The sequence below is a fragment of the Micromys minutus genome (genome assembly GCF_963924665.1).
Source record: "Micromys minutus genome assembly, chromosome: 5".
Classification (NCBI taxonomy): domain Eukaryota; kingdom Metazoa; phylum Chordata; class Mammalia; order Rodentia; family Muridae; genus Micromys; species Micromys minutus.
The window spans coordinates 78,478,598-78,502,302 of record NC_137974.1 but is presented as its reverse complement, the minus strand read 5'-3'; the positions used below and the strand labels follow the sequence as shown (position 1 = coordinate 78,502,302).

At 51.9% G+C, this 23,705-nt stretch overlaps 2 protein-coding genes across 6 annotated transcripts; one reads left to right on the top strand and one right to left on the bottom strand.

The window, feature by feature from the left end:
• Positions 1-960: 960 nt before the first annotated feature.
• Positions 961-6,155, top strand: ANKRD23 (ankyrin repeat domain 23). 2 transcript variants are annotated; one of them, XM_080917331.1, is made up of 10 exons: positions 972-1,035; positions 1,337-1,372; positions 2,221-2,367; positions 2,562-2,690; positions 3,701-3,826; positions 3,997-4,095; positions 4,198-4,296; positions 4,409-4,507; positions 4,590-4,688; positions 4,768-6,155. In XM_080917331.1, exons 1-10 carry the CDS (start codon positions 1,009-1,011, stop codon positions 4,861-4,863), a joined length of 957 nt encoding a protein of 318 aa, XP_080773457.1. In that variant the 5' UTR covers positions 972-1,008; the 3' UTR covers positions 4,864-6,155. The 2 variants fall into 2 exon arrangements, with proteins under 2 accessions (XP_080773458.1, XP_080773457.1); XM_080917332.1 differs by lacking the exon at positions 1,337-1,372 and having other exon boundaries at positions 961-1,035.
• A 2,250-nt stretch (positions 6,156-8,405) lies between these two features.
• On the bottom strand, positions 8,406-23,225 carry CNNM3 (cyclin and CBS domain divalent metal cation transport mediator 3). 4 transcript variants are annotated; one of them, XM_080917026.1, is made up of 9 exons: positions 21,977-23,225; positions 16,176-16,319; positions 15,070-15,219; positions 14,591-14,760; positions 14,361-14,457; positions 13,917-14,050; positions 13,425-13,563; positions 11,255-11,353; positions 8,406-10,263 (listed from the first exon to the last, which is right to left on the bottom strand). In XM_080917026.1, exons 1-8 carry the CDS (start codon positions 23,211-23,213, stop codon positions 11,304-11,306), a joined length of 2,121 nt encoding a protein of 706 aa, XP_080773152.1. In that variant the 5' UTR covers positions 23,214-23,225; the 3' UTR covers positions 8,406-10,263; positions 11,255-11,303. The 4 variants fall into 4 exon arrangements, with proteins under 4 accessions (XP_080773152.1, XP_080773150.1, XP_080773151.1 ...); XM_080917024.1 differs by lacking the exon at positions 11,255-11,353; XM_080917025.1 differs by lacking the exon at positions 11,255-11,353 and having other exon boundaries at positions 15,070-15,216.
• Positions 23,226-23,705: the final 480 nt, after the last annotated feature.

The window sequence follows — 23,705 nt, the reverse complement described above, 5'->3', positions numbered from 1 at the left end:
TTTTTTTTTTTTTTTTTGCAAAGAAAGCAACACCCAATCAGCTTTAAAAAGCACTCTGCTGACCCGCCAAGGTCTCTGGTCCTTTCAGCCACACCTCCCCTCGAGCTTATATGGTCATCTCTGTTGCTGTTGCCTATGTGAGAATTTTGTTTACTGGGTATCTGATTTCCTCTCAAAGGTCAAGCTGGAGTTTGGTGGGGGGGGGGGGGGCACAGCAAAGTGAAAAGCATTCCTGGCTTAAGAATTAGGTATTTGATTTTTGTTGGCTACAGTTTGCTTCGTGGCTGGCTTTCATGGGTACTGACACAGACCGAGCAAGACCTGGAGCAGGCCTCGGTCCCCTGCCCTGTTGAAGGGCATGTTCCATGTCCAGAGAGTGATGTGGAACTGGAAGGCTCCTTCAGCCCTATGAGGGCTGATGACAGGCTGGGCAGAACACTGTGCTGGCTGTCAGCCTGCTGAGGGACAAATCAGGGAGGGAAGGGCAGCCTTGAGACCAGCCAGTTGGGAAATTGTATGAAGCCTCATTTCCTCATGTAGTTCATGAGAATTCCCAAGGCATTAGGTCAGCCTCTTATGTTGTCCCTCCTGAGGTCCTGTGAAGGCTGCCTGCTTTGTGCTGGGGTGACAGCACTGGGTCTTTGCAGCATCTCAGACAGCCAGATTCATACTATGAGCCTGGTGCCTCTCCAGTAGGCTCTCAACTGAAAAGATGTTTCCCAGGCATCCCTGCCCGTGTGGTGGTAAAATGGCTCTCTGGTAGATGTGGGGTGTGGCAGGTGCAGGGCAGTGGGTGTCTGAGGAGACACCGACTCGGCTCCAAACAGCTCCTTTTCCCGCCCCCAGCGGGCCACATTCCCAGACCTGTATTTTGGTTAGTGTGACAGGGCCCCAGAGTCATTTGGCCTGGACACAAGCTTTGTCCTTCCCCACCCCCAAGAGAGTGCTCTCCCATAAAAAGAGCTGAGCTCGCTTCACAGGGAGAGCAAGGAGAGCAAGGGGGGGACCATGGACTTCATCAGCATTCAGCAGTTGGTAAGGATGAGAGCAGAGGGTGGCTGACGGCTGAGAAATCAGCATAAGGTGCAGGGACCCAGACTATATGGCCAGAGTAATGAAGTCTGGTTGAGGGCAGACAGGTACTTTCTGAGATCTGAGGGTCAGGCGGGGGAGGGAGGGTGTTAAGAGAGCAAGGACAAAAGGCAAAGAAGCTGGGTAATGGATAATAATGGGAAAATGAGTTAATCTGTTTAGTTTTGGGGAATCTGGTTTTAGGGGCTCATCTTGAGCCTTCCCTTCACATTCACACATGCTAGGTTAGCACTCTCCCCTTAAGCTTGCAGGTTTGCCTTTGGATGGTGGAAAAGAAATGGTGAGTTACTCTGGAAGCCATGGGTAGAGCTGTAAATGTAGTTCCTTCAGGTCAAACACAGGGCAGTCTGGATGGAACGTTCCAGAGGGTCTGGCCATGTTAGGGGTGTTCTTGGGTTCCCCCTGCAGTGAGAGAAACAGCCATGGCAGTGCAGCCGTGTGACATTGGTGACGCACACGTGCCTCACGGGTGCGGTGGCCCCAGCTGGTCCCTTCTGGGAGGTAAATGCCAAAGCAGGTCAGCGAGGTTGTTAAAGCGGCTTAGAAGTGAAGGCTGGGCCATTTGGCCAGAAGCCTCAGCCTGTTCCTCTCCCTAGCTTTCCCTCCCAGCATCTGCACCCTCTGTGTTCACCAGCTCCTGGGGCGGGGGGCTGCTAAGAAATGGGGAGGTTGTAGGGGATGGTCACTGAGCCCATTTTACAGAGGCAGAGACATGATTTCTCTAAGACCCAAGGGCTGAAAGCTGGAATTTGGAATTTGACTCAGGAGCCTCTTAGCTCAGGTCAGGTGGCGGTGTGGCATAACCTCGCAGGAATCTGGGGGTGGAAGCTAAGGTGTCACTGGGCACGAACCCAGCAGTATAAATAGACTCCACACCCCTCAACTCTGTGACCTGCTGATGGAGCAGCCACTCATTTCTCCGGGGCCTTGGCCATGGCCACAGTTGAAAATTGCAGGTGGCATGCATGTGTGCACACGTGTATATGTACCGACAGCGTAGCCCACCAGGAAGCGTTCAGGAAGAGTCCCACTGACTCCCAGGCTCTCGGCCATCTTAGTGCCGCACCCCTGATTTCAAAGCATCCGTACAGCTGTCCTGATCTGTAATCTGGCCTATGTATCCTGCAGGTAAGTGGAGAAAGAGGTGGTAGGAAGGCGTTGGAGTTTGGACGTGGAGTTCCTGACCCTGGAGGCTGGCCTGGTGGCCGGTTGCTGGGACCCCAAGAGGCCGTGGCCCGGGAGAAACTAAAGTTGGAGGAAGAGAAGAGGAAGAAAGTGAGTGTTCTTGGGATAGGGGTGACAGGAGTGGGGCATTGTGGGTATCTGAGCAATGAGGGCCTAGAGCCTATGGCTACTGTCAGCAAGCCAAAGCGACTGGGAGCTTCTTCAAAGCAGTAGTATAGTCAGCAGCCTGTCCTGAGTCCCTACCCTGTGGCTGATGTCCAACTTGGGCATCTCTTCTGCCCTAGCTGGAAAGATTTAACAGCTCCAGACTGACTCTGGACAACCTGACAGACTTGGAAAACTTGGTTCAAAGACGAAGAAAAAAACGACAGAGACACAAAGTCCCCCCCAGGGAACCTGAGTCTGGGGTTGAGGTGAGTGAGAGGGTAGAGCCGGTGTCCTGGGGTGTCTGGGAGAAATGGATGCAGGAGCCGCAGCTGCATAGCCATTGCGGAGAGAACTGTGTGGAACGCATCCCAGAGCCTTCCTATGACAGGACAGAGGATCCCAGTGCATTCCAGAGTGCTGTGGCAGTCCCTGGGAACTTAAGGGCCCATTTTGACTCACTGTTGTGGGGGACAGGCAAGAGCGGGAGCTCTCACACAGCAACCGCAGGCAGGAAGCAGAGCATCGTGCCCGGCACAGACATCTATAAAGCACCATGTAGGTGCTGGGGATTGAACCTGGATCTTCAGCAAGAGCAACAACTGCCCTTAACTACCGAGGCCCTCGTGAGCCCCAGGGCTCACTTACTGGAGCTTGTTAGCTCCCATTTCTCCAGCCTAGGACCCAGCCCACCAAATGGACTCACACTTCGGGTGGTTCTTGTCAGCTAGCCTCATCTTAGATGGTCTCTCGATGATGTGCCCAAGGGCTTGTCTCCTACATGATCCTAGATCCTGTCAAATTAACAGAACCAAACATCATAAGCTAGCTGTAATAAAGTGCTGACCACCGGGGACTTAGCCACACAAACAGGTGGTTTCTGTTTGTCCAGGAGTTAGACATGTTGTTAGCAGGGCTGTCCTTTAGTGTCCACTCCCTGCTTAGCTCCTTGGGGATGCTGGCACTGTCGGCCCCTGGCCTGTAGACACATCACCCATCTGTGACTTTCGCTCATGCTCTGTGTGCCTATATCCATGACATGAGAGCATCTTACCCCTAGAGTACGGCAAGGGGTCTGTCCTCATATAAGTGTAATGTCCGTATTTCCAAGAAGGTGACGTTCTGAAGTATGTACCCTAGGGCGCAGGAACAACTTCCCTAACACTTCCATTCTGAGTCTCCCACACCTAGAATGTGGAATGGGTGTGCTGGGTTAGGCGGGTGAGACAGCTAACAGGTGTCTCTGGGCTTGGGGACCTAGTTCTGTCCTGTTTTCCAGCCTCAGCCCCAGGTCCCACTGGAGCCTGTGGGCCTGGAAATGTTCCTGAAGGCAGCTTCTGAGAATCAGGAGGCTCTGATTGACAAGTACCTGGCAGACGGAGGGGACCCCAATGCCCATGACAAGGTAGGGAGGGTGGGTGAATGAGCTCATGAGAGCTGTGAATCTACCATCTTGAACACTTTAGTCCTCACTGGAGACACTAAGTAACTTTGACCTCTTTCTAGGAATAGAGTGTGGGCTCCTCTAGGTGAATAGCTCTGTCTCTAGGCCTAATTTTCTGTCTATGCTCCCAGCTCCACCGCACAGCCTTGCACTGGGCCTGTCTGAAGGGCCACAGACAGCTGGTGAACAAGCTGCTGGCGGCAGGGGCCGCTATAGAGGCGCGGGATTTGGTAAGTTGCAAGGGTGTGGCCCTGAGAGGGACCATGGTGGCTCATCTAGTTAGCTGCCCTGCACCCCGGTGGGTCGAAGCTCCTCGATACCTTGTGTTGCAGCTGGACAGGACGCCCGTGTTCTGGGCCTGTCGGGGAGGACACCTGGACATTCTCAAGCAGCTGCTTAACCAGGGAGCTCAGCTCAATGCACAAGACAAGGTGAGGGGCAGGTGAGGGGCGGTAACCGGTTAGGACCAGCACCCAGGGAGCAGAAACTCACCTTGCAAGAAGGCACAGCCCAGATCCAGCCCGACACCCCACTTGCCCCTAGATCTGGAGCACCCCTCTCCACGTGGCAGTGCGCATGGGCCACTCGGACTGCCTGGAGCACCTTATTGAGTGTGGCGCCCACATCAACGCACAGGACAAGGTGAATGTTTGTGACGAGCCATCTGTGTGTTGGCAGCAATGTTCCTGCATTGGACCCACAGCAGTGACTGTCTGTCTTACAGGAAGGGGACACAGCACTCCATGAGGCTGTGCGCTACGGGCACCACAAAGCAACGAAGCTCCTGCTGCTCTACGGAGCCAAGCTGGGCGTGAAGAATGTGGTGAGTGCCAGTCAGGCAAGGTCTGTGCTGAGGTAGACCCGGCTCGGGGGAGAGACTGACCCAGTATCCTTGTTCACAGGCTTCCCTGACACCGGTGCAGCTGGCAAGAGATTGGCAGCGGGGTATCCGGGAAGCACTCCAGGCCCATGTGGGGCATCCCCGGACCCGGTGCTGATAACAGGCACCTGTGGGCCACTCAGCCACCATTCCATACCGATCCACCGACCCTAAATGGTTCTCTACCCCGTTCCAATTTCTCTCTGGCTTTGCTTCCCTGGGCCTGAGGCAACAGGTAGAGCAGGCCTCCTGGGTTTCAGTGAGGAGCACTGCTCTCTGCCAGGGCTGGAGCACCACAGGGCAGCAAGAAACAAAGGGGTCCAGATGAGGGCCACGGCCACAGCACACGGGGGCAGACCAGTGCTACCCTCAGCTAGGCCTTGGGCTATCAGTCCTTACACCAGGAGACTGGTCTTGTTTGCCTGTTCTGTGAATAGACATTCAGATGTGGCCAGCAGCTGCATTCAGGGTATGAGAGAAGAAACAGGCTGAGTGCCAGGCACCGGTGCAGGTCACTTTCAACCTCTGGGTAGAGTTTCTCCTGAGGCTTCATTCCTATCAGTAGCAACCCTGGTAGCGAGTGTCTGGAGTAGTTCTAGCCATCTCTAGTCTTCAGAGCTCTGTAGGGGTATGGTTCTGACAGGCTGAGGGGCTTGTCAGCAGGACTGAGGCCCCACAGCAGTCAGTACCTCCCAGGTTGCCCCAGACTGGAGCGTGGTGAGCTGGAACTAGTGTTACTCTGGGGAAACTACCTAAAGGCTTCGGGCAGCCCTGCTTGCCTTATGTGAGGGTTGGGCGCCGGGCGCTGGGGATTGCTTGTGGCCCACTCAACTCTTGGGGCGGTGGCCCGCAACCCTAGCCTACCCCGAGGCTCCATGCCCCCTGGTGCTAGAGAAAGCACCCAGACTAGGCTCTGTAAGCACTGCAAACCGAGGAGTCCTGCACCTTGCTTTGGGACAATGCCAACAGTATACATCCCTCTCTGGTCCCCTGTGCCAACCAGTGGTGTAAAGAGGACTTCACACAGGACTTCCCAGCTGTTTCCTTAAATGCCTCCACTGAAGCCACGGCTGAGCGAAGGGCTAAGAGGTGGAGGCTCTGCCTCCCACACCAAGCCCCCAGCTGACGCCCATTTTGCAGCAGTTATTTTTTTAATTTTGGCCGCCTCTCTGGCCATTGTTACTATGTGAAGAACCTGACGAGTGTCCCCTCCTAGGGGCATGAATCTTTCCATGGGGCAGGCCCTGCCCTGTCATGCTAGCCAGTGTGCACCTTGATGTTGGTGCTGTAGGCAACACAGACATTCAAGACTACTTAATATGACGACTCCTCAGACACGAGGACATCTAATTGACATAAAGCACCTTTTTATACAGATCAATGTTTTCTCATTAAACTGACTATTCACAACCTGGTTGTCTCTTGGGGACTGGGAAAAGGCTCGATACTGGGCTACACAGCAGAAACCAATGGAAAGGTCTTGTCATCAACTGCAGAGACTAAGACCACCATCCCAGCTGACAGCATGACATGGTACCAAGTGGTGTGTGTGTGTGTATGTGTGTGTGTACATGTGTTTGCATGAAGGGGGCTCAGGATCTCTGCTCCTGGAATCACTGCAAGTTTTAAGTTACACCTGCTGCTTGTGGCAGTTCACAGCTTTAATCCCAGTACTGATAGGTCTGCCTCTGAGTCCCGAGTTCAAGGCCAGCCTGATCAACTCGCTAAGCTTCAGACTAGCCAGGGCTACATAATGAGACCTTTCCAAAGTCCTGTTAGGTCAGAAGCCCTGAGGATGGGACTGAGTATTGGTCATGGTCCTCTATGAAAACTGTAAGGGATCCTGGGTGGGTGGTGGGTTGGAAATACCTCAATAGTCCATGATACAATACAAACAAACTCTCTTCCCTAATACTAGTGAACACACAGATACAAAAGACACAGCACTACAACTGTTTAAACCTAGAAAAATTATAAGATGCTAAGTCTACAAATGGATTAGAAAACACAAGATGTCAGCTCTTCCCAAGATGATATCATACAGGCTTCACAGTTCCTACCCAAGCCAGATGTAAACAGGATTATTCTGAACTTTGTAAGCAAATGCATACCCCAAACAATCTGAACCACATGTGGTAGTGCCTTCCTATGTAATTCCTGCATTTGAGTGGACCCAGGATTGCTTTGGCTCCAGTCTAGTCTGAACAGTGAGACTTTTTTTTTTTTTTAAAGTAAGAAAAGGCAGGCATGGGCCTCACGCTTGTAATCTCTCACATCTGGGAGGCTGAGACAGGGCACCGAGGTCAGCTTGGCCCACAGGCTGACACTTCCCCCTCCCCTTTCTGTTTTTATTTTGAAACAGGATTTTGTCCTAGAACTCACTCTGTAAAACTGGCTGGTCTTGAACACAAAAGATCCGCCTGCCTCTTGAGTGATAGGATTAAAGGCATGTACTCTATTTTAAGAGAGAAGAGAGAGAACTAAACACCCAAAGTGGGTTCAACTTTAGTGAGCAAGAGTGGACAGACACTAACAACTCAGAACACACAAATACATCCAAGTGGCTTTACAACTGAGGGAATACGTCTTTTCAACAAATGGACATCCTAAACAGGAAAGAAGGGAGGGGTGGGACAGAGAAAGCAGGCTTGAGTTTAAGGCCTGAGTCTAAAATACAAAAATCAACTAACGCAAACAGCAAACACAGACTGCTCTTCCAAAGGACTCAGGTCCGGGGAGTAGCCTCTGTAGGCACTAAGGAGACATGCAAAACTTCTCTCTCTCTCTCACACACACCAGCTGTGACCCAAGTCTTATTTATGGAAACATGGAAACATTTCAAAATCGATCACAAGCATACATGTATTAGGCAGAAAGACAATTGAGATCGAAATGGTAAAAGTGCAACGGAAAATTTGATAAAAGTCCATTTCAATTATGGCAGCACATGCTTTTAGACCCAGCACTTGGGAGAAAACACTGAGTTCGAGGCCAGCATGGGCAACACAAACTCTTGGCTTCAAGAACCAAAACCAAACTCCACGTTTGTTCCATACAAGACCCTGCTGCGAGAACACACCTGAGATGGGAACTCACAGCAGCCTATGGCGGCTTGGTCCTTTAAACCATATACTTAGAGGGAACACACAGCAGAAGTCAACGACCAACAATGAACCCAGGAGGACCCACCTCAAAGGGCAGCCCAGGGATTAAGTCTTTAGTATACAGACTCTGGGGGCACACTTCAGATCTAGACTATAGCACTACACAGATTAAAATCTTTGCAAACCAGAAATCCAAGAATTTTAGAATCTAAATATTTGAAGTTTTCAAAAAAGGGGGGGTGGGGGTAGAGAGATGTATAAACACATGGAAAGGAACACAAACCAGTCGCCAAGTTGAAACCATGAAGTCTTGTATTTGGACGTGATCAAGGAAAACCAGACAAGGACCACAGCAAAGGACTGTTGGTCACCTGACTATGGTGTGTGTGTGGAGGGGGGATGGTTGAAAAACCGGATCATTCCTATATTTCCTGTAGGAATTTAAGCTTGTGCACAGCTAAGTGAAAAGGCCAGGCGGTTTCTTTTTAAGGTAAACATCCTGACACCTGTACTACTGGCACTTCCCCAAGGCAGACACCAATCTTCACACCAGGTCTGTACGTGAATGTTCATAGCAGCTTTATTGTGAAAAGGCCCAAAAACTGGAAACAACCCAGATGTCCTCTGACGGGACAATGAATACACCATGGGACACCATTTGGCAAGGAGGAGGAACACGGACTAACACGCTAACCTGGAACAGACTCCAGAGGACTACGCTGAATGTCCCAAAGGTCACACACTGCACAGCCCCTTATGACATTTTTGAAATGGCAAAATGATAGAGCTGAGGAACAGTCTAGTGGTCCCTGGGCTTAAGGCCGGGGCAGGTGGCTCTGCGGGATGATCCAGGGGACTCTGGAAGTGACAGGACAGTTAGTCTTCCCCAGCTGATCCTCAGGTCTATAGAGGTGTGTATGTGTGGGGGTAGGGGGTAGGGGGGATGCAGAGCTCCGCAGCTCTCCACACTAACACTGGGGAAAGCCAGAAAAAGGGTGCGTGGGCTCTGCATCTTTGCCACTTCCTATGAATCTGCAATTACTGTAGAAGACAGAGTTAGGTCCAAAGAAACAGTGGCTCCAAGTTCACCAGGAGAGAGTTAAAAACTACTTCAAGATCATAGCTTGGGATGTTCAAGGTAAGCACAGGTATCCAAGGTTCTAATTTGATTCTGGAGGTTCAGCAAAAATTCAGAATTCTGTTTTGAAGACAGGACATTTTTAAAAGTATTTGTTTCCTGGGTATGTTCTTAGAGGATATTCTATTAGCATTTTTTTTTCAGCATGCATACCACTGTTCTCTTGGCCTCTATGTCTCACAAGGGCCCACATTCTTTTAAGGAAGGTTCCAGAAATCCTCCCTTCCCAATATATGGTCCCAGAGCTGAAAATGTGGAAAGAAAGTATAGGTAAACTAGAAGAGAAAGACAATGTTTTCCCATCCCTATGTCTCTAAAACACTGGGAACAGAAAAATCGCACAGAATTTGAGAATTTCAGAGATAAGAGAAACCTTGACAAGGATGTAGCAGGCCCACAATCGATCCTCACTGACTGCTGCTCTCTACGCCATGGTTGCACATTTTCCTGGATGCTCAGGACAAGAGCACAAGGCAGGTACAACCGGCAGTCACCACCCTGTGCCAGCCAACATTGAACTAGCCTTTTACATATGACCTCAAACAGAAACCGACAATACCGTGGGTGGCGCTGTGCTCAAGTGGGGAAGAAATGCAAGCTGACCCTGGGCCAGCCTGCTCATGAGTCAGAGGAGCTTCCTCCACAGGAGGGTCACCAACTTATTGGGGAACTCTGCTCTTAGATTTGGCACATGGAAAAACTAGGGTACATGAATCAAAATACAGCATTTTAAGGGAAGCCAAAAAGTATACGACAGGGCCATAGCTTTGAACACTTCCATCAAAACTCAGCATTCTTGGTTTGCTCAGTAGTGACCCAGGGTTGGCCAATCAAAAGCAAAATGAGCACAAGGTCAAGGCCATGAAAAGGCAGTGACTGTACCCACATGGCACTGGGCTCAGGGAGACACAAACATACTGTGCTGTTACAGCATCAGGGGAAGCTGGGCCCTGGGGACTAGAGATGATGCTGTTTCTTTTGTTCCCTTGGAAACAAGCTTCTGGAGGGCTGCTCTGTCAATCCCATCTCCTCAAGGACAGCAGGGAGGGCTGGAGGCTCTGGCACTGAGGAGGCCCAGGACCCACAGCATATACGGGCCATCTAAAACGTGGCCAGGATAGGTGAGGACAGACTGGCATAGAGCTCCTGCTTGGCTCTCCCAGCTCCCCACACGCTTGTCCATTTCCCGCTCGGGGCTGTCTGGCAAGCAGTTACACTCCTGGGTTCCGCCCAGGGCTCTCTTCCACTGGGATGCTGGGTCTGCTGTTGGTGGACCCTAAGGAAAAGGAAAAAAGAGAATGACATTCACACTAGTCAAGGGAGCAGGCTCTGCAAAACCAAGTACTGAACCTTTAGGACAAGGAACAGCAACCTGGACAGATGGGCCCCAGGACACCTCAGGAACCATCAATGCTGTTAGGAACATGGTCAGTAAGCTTCAAGAGAGAAACCCACTCCAAGGCCAGACACCACCCATGAAGGACAAGACCGGCTATAGACTATTCTGTCATTGGTTTGTTAGCGTTGTCTCCCTTCTTTGGGGTAGGAGGGGTTGAGACAAGATCTTAAGCAGCCAAGGCTGACCTTGAACCCTAGATCCTCCTATCACTCACTACCTCCTAAGAACTGGAATTAAAGCTGTATCACCACAGTTGGCTTTAAATGTCATTTTATTCATTTCATTTTTCAAAGTAAGCCAGCCTTCTCTTATACTGATTTTGGTGTGTACACATGCACATGTGAGGGTATGCGTGTGTTGTGACATGTATGGAAGTCAGAAGACCATCTCTGAGAATCAGTTCTTACCCTCCGAGGTCCTGGGGACTTAACTTGGGTCATAAGGCTTGGCACCAAGTATCTTTACCCACAGAGCCATATTGCCAGTTTTGAGACAAAGTATTGCTGGGTGGTCTGGAATTCACCATGTAGGGCAGAGTGACCACAAACTCAAGGCAGTCCTCCTGCCTCATCCTCTGGAGTACTGAGATTATAGGAATGAGCCATGGTACCTACGGAGTGCTATGCAGTTTTTACTTCAGGAGGCTCAGGCAGCTATGCTGGGCAAAAAGAACCTTCTGTGGATAATCAAGAGCCCCTGTACTACAGCTACAAGGAAACCTAATGTTCCAGGACTAACCAGGTGTCTCATGTCCCCTTCTCTTCCCAACTCCTCCCCCTGAGAGAAGCCTGGGAAGCTGCCCAAGTACCGGCCAACAGCTAAAGGATGGGGGAAAAAAAGCAAAGAAAAAGGGAAGGGAGATATTTACCTTGGTGTTCTCTTAAAACAAAAAATGCTCACTAGTCCACAGTCATTTATCAACTGCAGTTTCCAAGTGTGCCAAAGAGGGAAAGGTGGGCTGGAAAGGCTGAAGAGAGCAGAGAAAAGAGAGAAGAGGAAACGAGCTGTTGAATGGCAGGGACAATGCCTCAGCTCCACACCACGAGGAAGGCTGGCTGGGACCACAGGGAAAGTCACCAATCACAGGACTGCAGTCCCAGGAACACACACACTATGTGGAGAATTTATCGGGGCTCAGAAAACTTGGCAAAGAGCCAAAAGTTTAGGTTTTGCAGGTTACCCAATGTCCCAATTACTCAGCTACAGCTTTGCCACTCAGAGGCAGCTAGACATAACCCCAACAGATGGGCAGGTCCTAATAAAGCCTTATTTATAAGCTAAAGCAGCTGGCCAAATCAGGCTCCTGCACCACAGCTTGCTGACCCCGATGTAGGCAACTTAAAGTTCTTGTACCTTTCAAATATTTCAGCAATGCCACTTTCCTGTCTGGGATTTAGTGCCCAAGTCTTCGGGGCCTGAGTTCCTCTGCATTACTTTAATCAGTGTTCCACTGAAACCAGCTCTGAGCAGTAACACCAATCTCCACAGAGTTGGGGACAGAGGAAGACCCTTGAATTAGGGATATCTCAATGGGGCAAGCATCAGATAATATTTAGGTGAAAATTGCCAACATTATGCTGGCAAACAGGGTGGATAAAGCGTTACATAGAAGAAATGGCCACAAGCCACTGTAAATTACTCTTGTAGGATAGCCCAAAGAGTAGGCAAAGCCAAGAGGAATAAAAAAAAAAAAAAAAAAAGATCTCTAGAGACTATCTAGAGACTAGAAGTACAACTCAAATGGCTGAATGCTGCCTAGTGTGGCCAAGGCTCTAAGTTCTATCCCAGAGCACTTGGAAAGAGAGGCAAGGAAGGAGAGGAGGAGGGGAAGGAAAGGAGAGGGAGAACAGAAGGGAGAGGACAGAAGGAGGGGCAGGACAGAAGGGGGAGGACAGAAGGAGGGGCAGGACAGAAGGGGGAGGAGAGGAGAGGAAAGCACCCTCAGAGGAGAGCTACTGTTCCCAGCTCATGTCTGCACACTGAATATAGCCTGTACAGTCTGAGCAGTGAATGGAGCCAGAAAATATGCATGTTTTAAAAACAAGTCTCAATAAAGCTAATGTGATCATGTGAGCTTCTCTGGGGTATTTCCCAAGATGCCATGGTAAGCACTGTGACATGGTCTAAACATGCCTTTCTGAAATGGAAGGTGACCCATGCCCACAGCTCAGGAATACCTAGAGCTACAGCACACCAGGCTGAGCCGTCATTGCTCAGTGTCATGCTCTGTCCTTGATACCTGTGTATCACCTCGTGATTCAGAAAGCAATTTCTACTGTGCTTGTGATCTCAAGTGACCGAAGTCCTAAGCTCCTGGGAGGCTGTAGCCACAGGCCTACTGGACAAGCCCAGCATCCCCACCTCAGGATGGGAAGCTCTGCCAGCGAAGACCATCAGCTCTAAATATGGTGCGTGCATAGTACGTGATTCCGATCCCTCAGATGGCAGAGTGGAGAGAGGGACAGGCGCAGCCCGCCTGCCTGCCTTTCAGAGTACTTCTGAGGCTCAGCTTGACAATTCTGAGCCTTATCCAAGGATCAACTCAAGAAAGGACATAAAAACCCTGGCTTTTTGCTGCCCACACCACAAACTCTGTGATGCAGGCCAGTGCCTACAAACAATGCAAACTGCCCCCCACCCAAGCGCCTTCTGCTTCCAGCTCTACAGCCCTTCACTGTCAACATGTGTTGTTGACTTAGCTGCTCACCAAGTGTTCCTTGGAGCCAGGGCCAAGGATAAGCCAAACCCAATTCTCTAGACCTGATCTTAAGTGGGTTGAGTGCTTCTAAACTGAACATTTCCCCATTTATCAAGAACTAATTAAGCCATCATCTCTCAGAGACCACAGAGAGAAAAGGCTGGGCTCTATTTGGAGTGCCAGTTGATCTATAATTCAGTATAATTTAAGTTTATACAAACAGCAAGAAGGAAAAGGATACACAGAGAACAGGATGCAAGACAGGGAAGCGGGGAGCAGAAGCAGGGTTTTACACGACTCCTGGGCCCCAGCAATTCACAATGCACTGTGTGGCACTTACCTGCTGTCTCTCTGGATTTGTCACCAAGGAGCCTGGTATGGCTGCCTGGGATGGCCTGGAGCTCAGCATTCTCCGGGGATGGAGGCAAGCTTTGGGCTCGGGTAGCCAGGAGTGCATTAAGGTACTGCAGCCGTGTGACCTAGAAAATAAGAGAATAAAGAAATTACCAAGCAGATGCAGACAGACAGCAGAGTTCCTGCCTCTGACCTCTGATAATCAGGACTTTAAACTGGTGAAAGGAAAAAGGCCTCGGAGCCAAAGGGTTTTGGTTTTTGGCTGAGAGTTAGGATTGCCAATAGAGAGATCAGATGTAAGGCTTCTAGACAGGCCCAGACCCCAGCAGTCCAGAGGAGCAAAGACCCCATCACTCAGGGTGTGAGCATGCATTTTAGAGCTGAGTTCACTCTCCATCCTCACACTGACCAGCTGGACCAGCCCCTTGGAGGCAGAAAGGCAGTTAAAGGAGCACCAACATACAGCCCAGACAGTCACCTTAATGAGCTGCAGGTCAGAAAGAGCCCTCACAGTGTAGTCAGGACAGTATGTGCAGGAGCGGGTACCGTCGGCTGGTTCAGGCTGCAGGTCATGGCGGATGAGCTGGCGTGAAGACACTGGGGACTGGTGAGCTACGGAAGAAATGATAAGCAGCGGTGGACACCAATGAAACAGCAGCACAGCCCCCAGGGCTCACCCCTCAAGTCATCTTTGAGAGGGGACAGTGGGAACAAGGAAGATGGGGGAGCCACCCTGCAGCATTAGCAGGGATCAAGTAAGCAACCAAGATAAATGAGGCCAAGACGCTCTGCCCTCTACACTGCCTGGCAACAAGCAGCTCGTTGTGGGCAGACACAGAGACCTGCCACAGCACCAGAGTGTCAAGGGCAGGTCTGCTAAGCCATATCCACAACCCTCAGCTCCAAAGGGGCCATGGCTTACCTGAAGATGGAGCTGTCAGGGCGGACACTCCATAGTATGTGAAGGCCCCATTCTCGAACTTCAGGCCCTCTTTTCCAATTTCCACCTCGACCTTGCCCTGCGAAGAAGACAGGGGCGGACAGGTTCTCTCTCCCATCACAGGAGAGTACGGAGAAGCCCTCAGCCCCAGTGTTTAAGGGTGTATGTCCGGATCACTCTCTCAGGCTTCAGGCCTGGGCAGCCACCGTTACCTGCAGGATGAGAATGAAGTAATCTACTGGCTGGCTGCGCTGGTACAAATAATGGTGTGCGGCCCAGCGGTTGTTCTCGTCAAACGTCACCTCCTGGTTGACACTGGGATGCTTCAGCAGGTGCAGCAAGACTTTCTCAGAGATTCGCAATGGGCTGAACACATCCACCTCTGCCCCACGGTGGGAGAAAGGGACAGTGTCCACTGGGGCCCAAATGGCCTGTCATCACACCTGCCTCCTGGGCTCTCCCAGTGGCCCCTGGGCTGAGGCAATCCACACAAGAGAGCCGAGAGGACATATACATGAGCCAGATGAGGTTCCCAGAACACGCCTTACCAGGAGACACCAACTAGCTCTGCAGAGGGAAGCAGATGCTCGTCCAGAGCCTCTAGCTTGCTAGGAGCCTGGTGTTTGGCCTGGGTGGTTTCTTGACCCTCTGGGTGGTGAGACCAGGGGCAAGGACCACCCTTCACCCTCACCTCGGGAAAGGAAGCGCTGGGTGGCCAGGAGCAGCTGAGGCGAGATTTTTACTTTATATTCATCATCAGACACCTTGAATAAGGAGAATTCCTCCTTCCGCTTGAGAGGGGTGCCCAGGGTGACAGTCTTCTTCCTCACCTTTGTGTCTGCTGGGGTAGTGAACAGATGGTGTGAGCAGGTTTATCAGCACCCAACAATGAACACAAACAGAGCAAGTGCTTCTTCTCAAGGTCCAGGGATTTCAGGGAAGATATCACCAGGACCCCAAGGTAAAAACCTTAGGACTGCTTCCTGCAAGACACCAAGCTGCCATGCCCACCAGACAATAATCTAGTGCCCAGAACAGAGAAGGTGACAGATCACATTCTGGCCACGCCCAGAGGAAGCCTGGCTTTCCTGCTGACAGGGTTGCAGAAGAGAATGCCCTTCAGGATATGCCTGTTTGACCACCACCCACAGCAAATGGCAGTAGCTACCCTGGTGACCTGCACCAGCCCAGGAACAGAACTGAAGGCAAAGGCATGGCAGTGCAGGGTCCCAAGTGGCTACGTAAGGCTCCAGCTACCAAAGGTCCCACAACCTGCTTGGTAGTGAATAACTTTTTGGTTTGTTTGTTTTGGAGACAGGGTCTACTATGTAGCCTTGGTTGGCTGGGAACTCAAAAGATTCACCTGCCTCCCCTGGCTAGCATTAAAGGCATGTATATCTTTTAACCTGTGTGCTGAAGGTGATCAAACTCAGCCCCATCCAAGATAGACAAATACTCTACTACTGAGCTTCAGATCTAAGTCAAAGAATGTATCAAGGACCTGAGCACACAGGAATGTGGGCTTGCCAACGGCAGAAGCTTCTTCCAGTGAGGAGGGCTGCCTACAGAGCCCTCTGTTCTCACAGGGGCCACAAAACTCAACCACAGGTTGACCTGCCTGGCTTGTATGGAGGGGCAGCACTAGCCCATACCAGAGTAAGAGAGGTCCAGTCTGGCTGGAGCTCCAGCCAGTTTTCTGCGGCATTAAGACCCACAGGCCTCTGATAGAGACGCCCCTGGATAGGCTGATAGGCTGCTGGAAGGGCTGAGTTAGAGAAAAGCAGCTGTCAAACTCACGGTAGTCTTCAGACTCATCCAGGATCTCAGACCTGATGATCTCCTCAATGACGTCCTCCAGGGTGACCAGGCCCAGCACCTCGTAGAAGGGGTCGCCCTCACCCTCATTGTTCACCTTCTGCACAATGGCCAGGTGGGACTTGCCTGTAGGAGGGATACGTATTTGCAGCCTGCAGGGATCCCTGACAACTGCTCAGTCTGCTGAGTCGGAGTGCCTGCTGGGTCAGTCCTTGCTGCTAGTGCTGGGGCTGGCAGAAGCCAGGCAGGTGCTATTCCCACAAGCTATCATGGGATACAAACTCGTGAGGCCAGGCAGGGATGGTCAAGAGTGCAACAAGCAAGTTTTGAATTCTCAAACCCAAAGGCTGGGTTCTAAAAGACCACTCAGAGAAGCCTCAACTTGGCTCCCTCCTTGCAAGAGTGAGTCCCTCTGGGTACCACTAATGAGAAGGATTAACATCTCCCATGCTCCTGGACTTCCCTGAAACAGGCTCATGAGTCTGTGTGACCTGTTGCACCAGGATGATTCAATAAACAGAAGTACTTAGCCATGTGAATACCTCATAAGACAAAGTGTGAAGGGACAGAAGGCCTTTCTAAGGCAGCAGGGGAACAGAGAGGGAGGCTCTAGGGATTAACATTGTGTCCCTACTTGAAAGGACTGAATACTCTCCAGGGCAGATATACAATCTGGCTGGGCCATGCTGAAATAACCAGACCAAAGGCTCTAGAATTTTCATTTTCCTTAACAGGCTCAAATGCAGTGCAATTATTTAGAGGCTGGAAGACCTATCATGATACATACTCTGTGAGTGTGCGTGTGTACACGTGCTCTTGCTCTGTGGGGAACAGAAACCAGGGCTTTCACTATTGCCAGCACTGACTTATGCCTCAACCTCTTTGCTCTCTTCTAAAGCAATCATGTACGTGTGCACATTGGGAAAAATCACGTGCTAACATTCCTCCCAGCAACTGAGGTCTGACTCATCTCAGCACCGTGACAATCACTTGGCTTCTGACAGACGACAGTAAACCAAACCTCAAGCTGGTGAAGGCAAGGGCTAAGTAAAAAGCTTACCCCTAATCCTTCCTCTGATTCAAGATGCCTGTGGGGCTGACAGGGACGAAAGCAGGGGTTGACTGCTTCATAGAAAACACAAGTCTCAGCAGATCCAAAGCACTTTCTCTTTCAGGCACAAAATAATCCCTGCCATGGGCACCTCTCCCCAGTAGGCACAACTCCCAACCTAATGCTGCTTGAACTGAGCACACGGAGCAGGCCCACCACAGACTCAGATGCCTGGCGGGAGTAGAGAGAAGCGATCTAAAGACTGTGATGTCACTAACATGCCCTTCCCTTTGTTTTATCGTTTTTTTTTTTTAATTGTTTGTTTATTATATGTGAGTACACTGTAGCTGTCTTCAGACATATCAGAAGAGGGCATCAGATCCCATGACAGATGGTTGTGAGCCACCATGTGGTTGCGGGGAATTGAACTCAGGACTTCTGGAAGAGCAGTCAGTGCTCTTAACCACTGAGCCATCTCTCCAGCTCACATGTGCACATCTTATACATATTTTTTGCTTTGTTTTGTATACGTGTATGAGGCGGGGGGGGGGGGGGGGGGAGACAAGATTTCTTTGTATAGCCTTGGCTGTCCTGGAACTGGCTTTGTAGATCAGGCTAGCCTCAAACTCACAGAGCTCTTCCTGCCTCTTCACCCAAGCGCCAAGATTAAAGAGGTGTGTATCACCACTGCCTGACTGCCCTTTGTTCTTAAGAGAAAAGTATGAAGGAGTTGGGAGGAAAAGGACCACACATGGAAATCCAGGGATCACAGAGGCCAAGGAGGCTCCTCATTTACCACAGGACTGAGGAAGCCAAGGTGGGCAGAAAGGTCCCCACTACTTCTAGAATGCATGTTATTGAGCAGCTGCTAGGACAGTCTATTTAAACTGAGAGGCATTCAACCCCAGGTCCTTCAGCACCAGGATGCTTGGTTCTCCAGAGGCCACCCACCCCAAATCTAAAGCACCCACACTGTGGCCGTCCCCGTCTGTGACATTTCCTTCCTGTTGACATGTTAAATGGAACCTGCTCCATTTCCCATCCTAAAACCTAGGCCCAGAGGCTCCTGCCCTGCCACACACCCTCCCCATCCTTTGGTGTGCCAGTCTGCTGCTACCTGGGCTCGTGAATGAAGGCCACCCACCCACATTCATTCCCCCAACTACTCCTCAGCCCCAGGACCACAAAGATCAAGGGCAAAAGCTCCGTGGCTGTGGCAGAGTGCTTGACTAACACATACATGGCTCTGGGTTTCTTCCCTACCACTTGGAGGAAAAAAAGTCAAGGACAGCCCATTGCTGTCCTCTCCTTCTCCTCCCACCCCTTCTCTTACAAAGTGGTCTGTCCACTTAGCACTCAGTATATTCTGAGACTCTTACTTCCACGGTCTGGCCTGTTCCCAGCACTTTTTTCAGCCCCATCCTCCAGCATGCTTTGTGTTCCCAGGGTTTAGGCTTTTGGTATCACTCCTGTAGCTCTGGAGATAGATTAAGTTAACCCTGACTCGGTTTGCAGTCGGTATCGGTTGCCTGCTAGGATTCTACCTCTTGGGACACAAACTCCAATGTAAGAAAATATTCTGGGCTGGGGAGATTGCTCAATGGTTAAGAGCGCTGACTGCTCCTCCAAAGGCCCTGAGTTCGGTTCCCAGCAGCCACATGGTGGCTCACAACCATCTATTATGGGATTTGATGCCCACTTCTGGTGTGTCTGAAGACAGTTACAGTGTATTCATATACATAAATAAATAGATTTAAAAAAAAAAAAGAAAATATTCACCTGCTCCTGGCTCCAGCCCTTAAGGAAGCCCCCCCCCCCCCAAAAGGCTATCATACTGGAAGACTCTAAGGCATCCTCCAATACAACCTCTGGCTCCACACCCTAAGCCAAGCACAGCACATGTCTCTTCCACCTCCTAATGCTTCCCTAGGTCACCTCCTCAGGCCAATGTGGCACCTGACCTGGCTTCCCTGAGTTACTGGTGTCCACATCAGCCATCAATTAATTAAAAACCAGACAATCTAGGTACAGGACGAAACCAGGCACTTTAGTGCAAGCCATTAGGTGGCATAAGCAGAAAGAGCTGCGTTCAAGGGAGCCAAAACGACCTTTCAGACCCTGTCTCCACCGAGGCAATGCTGCTCCTGGCTCACAGCCCTGCTGATCAAATGACCCAGGTCTGTAAGGTGACACACAGGGTGCCACTCATCTTCCCTCTGTGAACACTTTAACCAAGGGCCTGGGAAATAAAAAAACAGTTCTCATGCATGCCATCCATGACAAACTCAGTTCTCTCCAGTTAGGGACAACCCTTATCCTCCTCCGTCCCTAAACTGAGCTGCAGAGACAAAGCACAGGTTCAGCTGGAATGGGACACTACACAAATAACTCCCCTGCCCATCACCCTCCCCCCCCCATCCCTCAGGGTTTCAAATTCACAATCCTCCTGCCTCCATCCTACGCTGGGACCTCTCTTTCCTATTGACGCAGGTCAACTAGAACTTGCTCTGGCAAGGCATATGACACTGTCTTTGATGAGACTGAGCAATCTAAAGTCTGGGGCATCAAAGGGACAGTGACAGTCTCTATATTCCTCTCCTAATGGAAGGCTTATGACTATTCTGGAAGAAATGGGCCTTACTGCTCCAGGGTCACCCTTAAAAGGCTAATTTGCCAGACACTAACAAACACCATCTCTCAAGAATGAGTCACTAGACTGACAAGCACACCAGACCTAAGTCTCTCTTCTTTGGTAAACTAACAAAGAAAGAGAGCCAGGCTGTCTTACCAAGATCTGGAAACTCAAAGTAGGCAGGGAGGGAACAGATCCCTGCAGGCTGGCTCCCCCTCTGTGAGAAGTGTCTTGCTTTAGGGTTACAGCAGCCCAGATGCCATCCTGACTATCTACCCACTCCCTAGAAAGAGGCTGCAGGACCAAGTTCTAAGATAAAGCCAGGACACACCTGAGGCCAGACATAGTCAGGTGTTCACTCAAGCCTCCCGTTCACCTGTTCCTGATCTACACACAGGTTTCCTGCACAGACAAGGTAGACTGGGCATGCAGGGTGCCCATCAGAAAGAACCTAGCACATGCTGTGCTCAAGGTAAGAGCAGTGAGCTCATTACTGAGCACTTCCTCTCCTCTTGCAGTGACTGTCCAGAAACTCACTGGCAGGCCCTGGGGCCCGAAGACCTCGTTACCCAGTTCAGGGGCACTTGTTCCATCTTATCATGCAGTCAGAGCCCTGATGCTCATCCACCCTACATTCCAAGGAAGCTCATCTGGCGTGCAGGGAGTACTCAGGGTCTGGAAAGCAGCCTAGGGATGAGGAGCCTACATCTTGTTTTTGTATCAAGACAGGAATGCTCTGTGTAGCCCTAGGTGTCCGTGAATGCAGAGGTCTGCTTGCTTCTGCTTCCCCAAGTGCTGGGGTTGAAGCTGTGTGCCACTTGCTCCCTACAGATGAACATGTGGAGCATCTCAGTTTTTACTTTCAACCTTAGTAGATGTCCAGATACACTTGCTCTTGCAGAAGACCTGGGATCGGTTGCCAGCACCCATCTGGAGCTTAACAATCATTTACAACTCCAGTTCCGGGGAACCTGAAGCCCTCTTCTGACCTTCTCAGGCACCAGACATATGGTGTACACAGGGCAAAACACTCACACAATAAAATAAGTAAATCTTATAAAAACAAAAAAGGCTGCTCGAGAAGAGCAGTGAAAGGAGCTGGTGGAAATGGAGAGTTAAGGGAGAATCCCAGAGACACTAAGGCAAAGAAAGGGGAGATGGAACTGGGGATGTGGTGTGGGAAGAACAAGCAGCTGGCATGCTGCTGAAAAACAATTTAAGTGAAAGGGAGGAGGCTGGAGAGATGGCTCATCTGTCAAGGGCACCAGAGGACCCAGGGTTCAGTTCCCAGGACCCACAGGGTGGCTGTAACTCCTGTCCCTAGGAACCCAGTGCCCTCTTTTGGCTTCCATAGGCACTGCATGCATGAGGAACACAATACAGGCACCCACATAAGAATAAAAATCTCAAAAAAAAAAAAAAAAAAAAAAAAACTTAAGAGGGGGTAGGTATATATCCAGAGAGAAATCAAATCATTATTCATGAGTTGCTTTCGATGACATTAATATGAAAGTTCTCTCAGTACCATATAAATATTTATTTTTTTAATTTAATAATCCCACAATCTAGAAGGAACCATCACAGGTCCTGCTAATTCAACGTGCCAGTTACCTAGCCCTTGTGGCATCATTTTAGTTACTATCTAAGAATCTGGGACAGCTAGGAAGCCCAAGTGCACAAAAACGGCCCAGGAGAAGGGAACCCCTGGGATTGGAGCCAAGAAGGCATGCTTGCTGCCTGCCAATGAAGCTTTTATTCATTCATTTACTTTTGAGACAGAATCTTTTAGCCTAGGCCGGCTTCCATCCTTCTAACTTCAGGCCACCACCTGAGTTTATGTGGTGCTGGGGAGTGCTCAGGGTTTCGTGTGTTAGGCAAGCACTGAGCTACATCCCCAACGACTTTTTTTTAAAATAATAAATAGGGTCATCACCTTCCAATGCGCCCGCATTAGACCCCTACAGCACTTCATTCCGATTTTAAAAGGTGGATCTTTAAATATTTCCAAAGGTCATTTCCAGGTGCAAGGCCATCACTTTTTGGGAAGGGTCAAGTTTCTCTGCCTTCTCTGGCGGGGGCGGACCCGTTCCATCCCCTTACCTCTCTTGAACTCCTCCAGGACGGCGTCCAGTTTGGTGTCGTTGAAGACGAAGTGGAGTGGATGGTTGTAGAAACGGGTGATGGTGCTGAGCGGCGTGCAGTCCTCGGGGTCCACGAAGGCCAGGTCTTTGAGGTACAGCATGTCCACGATGTTGGAGCGCTCCTCCTCGTACACTGGGATGCGCGTGTGGCCGCTCTGCATGATGCTGGCGAGGACGCTGAAGTCCAGGACAGTGCCGGAGTCCAGCATAAAGCAGTCTTCGAGCGGCGTGAGCACGTCCTCCACGGTCCGGTAACGCAGCACTCCTTTGCTGAGGTCGCTGTAGGGGTCACCGCCGCCGCGCGCCAGCTCCAGCACGCGCTCCCGCAGACGCCCCGGCCGCGCTGCCAGCTCCAGCAGCTGCCCGACAGGCAGCGCCACGGGCAAGGTGAGCAGCACCGCCAGGCGGCTGAGGCCCAGCGCGCGCGGCGCCAGCGCCAGCGCCCAGCGTCCGCTCACGGCGGCCGGCAGCACCTCACCCACCAGGAACACCAGCCCCGCGCAGCCCAGCACGGCGGGGACAGCGCGCTGGCCGGCCGCTCCGTACAGCAGCACCGCCAGTGCCGCCTGTGCCAGGCTGGCCAGAAGCAGCAGCGCGCCCAGGGCGCAGCCGGCCCAGCGCCGCGCGGGTTCCAGACGCCGCGCCGCCGCCCGCTCCGCCTCCGAGCCGCTCTCGCGCAGCACCTGCACCTCGGCCGGCGCCAGCGCCAGCGCGCTCAGCTGCAGGCCGCGAGCCACGGCCGCCAGAGCCAGCAGCCCGGCCGCCCCCAGCCCCAGCGCCCAGGGCGGCGCCGCCTCCTCCGCTGCCCCGCCGCCCGGCTCCACGAGCACCGCCAGCAGCGCGGAGCGCGGGTGGCCGGCTTCGGCGCGCAGGCGCAGCAGCGCGCGCCACTCGCCCGTGGGGGCGGCCGCCTCCTCGGACTCCGCGGCCCGCCCGCTCTCGGGGCAGCCTGCGCCCTCCGGGGCTACCCAGGTCCAGGAACTGTTGGCCAAGCCCGAGCAGAAGAGTCGCAAGCACAAAGTGGCCTCCGGCGCTACCCTTCCGCGCAGGGAGCCCGCGCCCGGCGCACCGTCCTCCTCCGTGCAAAAGCTCAGCAGTCCCGCGCCCGGCGCCGCCTCCCCTGCGGTGCTGCCCAGACAGAGCGCGGCAAGCACCCAGCCCAACCAACCCGCCACAGCCGCAGCAGCCGCCGCCATGGCCTGCTACCCCTTCTGGGCCTCGGGCGCAGCCTACCCCACTCACCCGCGCCTCTGCTATTGCGGCCAATGGGCGCGGGCCTTCGCGTTCCTTTGACCAATAAGCGGCTGGCGGGGGCGGGCTCTGGGGAGAACTAGGCTGCGCCGGGGAGTAAACAAGCGGCGCGGGGCGGGGCGGGCCGGGGGGCGTGGGGCTCGGCCGGTAAGGGAGGACGCGTAGCGGCCGTCTGGGACGACCTCAGCGTCCCCGGCGTGTGTGGGAGCTGAATAAGAACCAGGGGCTGGGCACAAGGAAGCCAAAGATTGATTTTCTTGTTAGTATATGTGTGTGGATTTCCGCATGCGAGTGCAGTGCTTTGGGCGGACAGAAGGGGGCGTCGGATCCCCCTGGAGTTGGAGTTCCAAGCTGATGTGAGGGTGTGCTGGGAACTGAACTCTGGTCCTCAGCACACATTCTTAACCTCAGCCAGCTCTCTGGCCCTATTGGTTTGT

Bases quoted from the DNA above. Each gene is read 5' to 3' on its own strand.
- ANKRD23 (XM_080917331.1), top strand. From the start codon at position 1,009: ATGGACTTCATCAGCATTCAGCAGTTG. The intron at 3,827-3,996 runs GTAGGGAGGGTG...CTATGCTCCCAG, and splicing joins ACCCCAATGCCCATGACAAG to CTCCACCGCACAGCCTTGCA. The intron at 4,689-4,767 runs GTGAGTGCCAGT...CCTTGTTCACAG, and splicing joins AGCTGGGCGTGAAGAATGTG to GCTTCCCTGACACCGGTGCA.
- CNNM3 (XM_080917024.1), bottom strand. From the start codon at position 23,213: ATGGCGGCGGCTGCTGCGGCTGTGGCGGGTTGGTTGGGCTGGGTGCTT. The intron at 14,458-14,590 runs GTAACGGTGGCT...TCTTCTTCGCAG, and splicing joins ACTTCATTCTCATCCTGCAG to GGCAAGGTCGAGGTGGAAAT. The intron at 13,564-13,916 runs GTGACTGTCTGG...CTTATTTTCTAG, and splicing joins CTGACCTGCAGCTCATTAAG to GTCACACGGCTGCAGTACCT.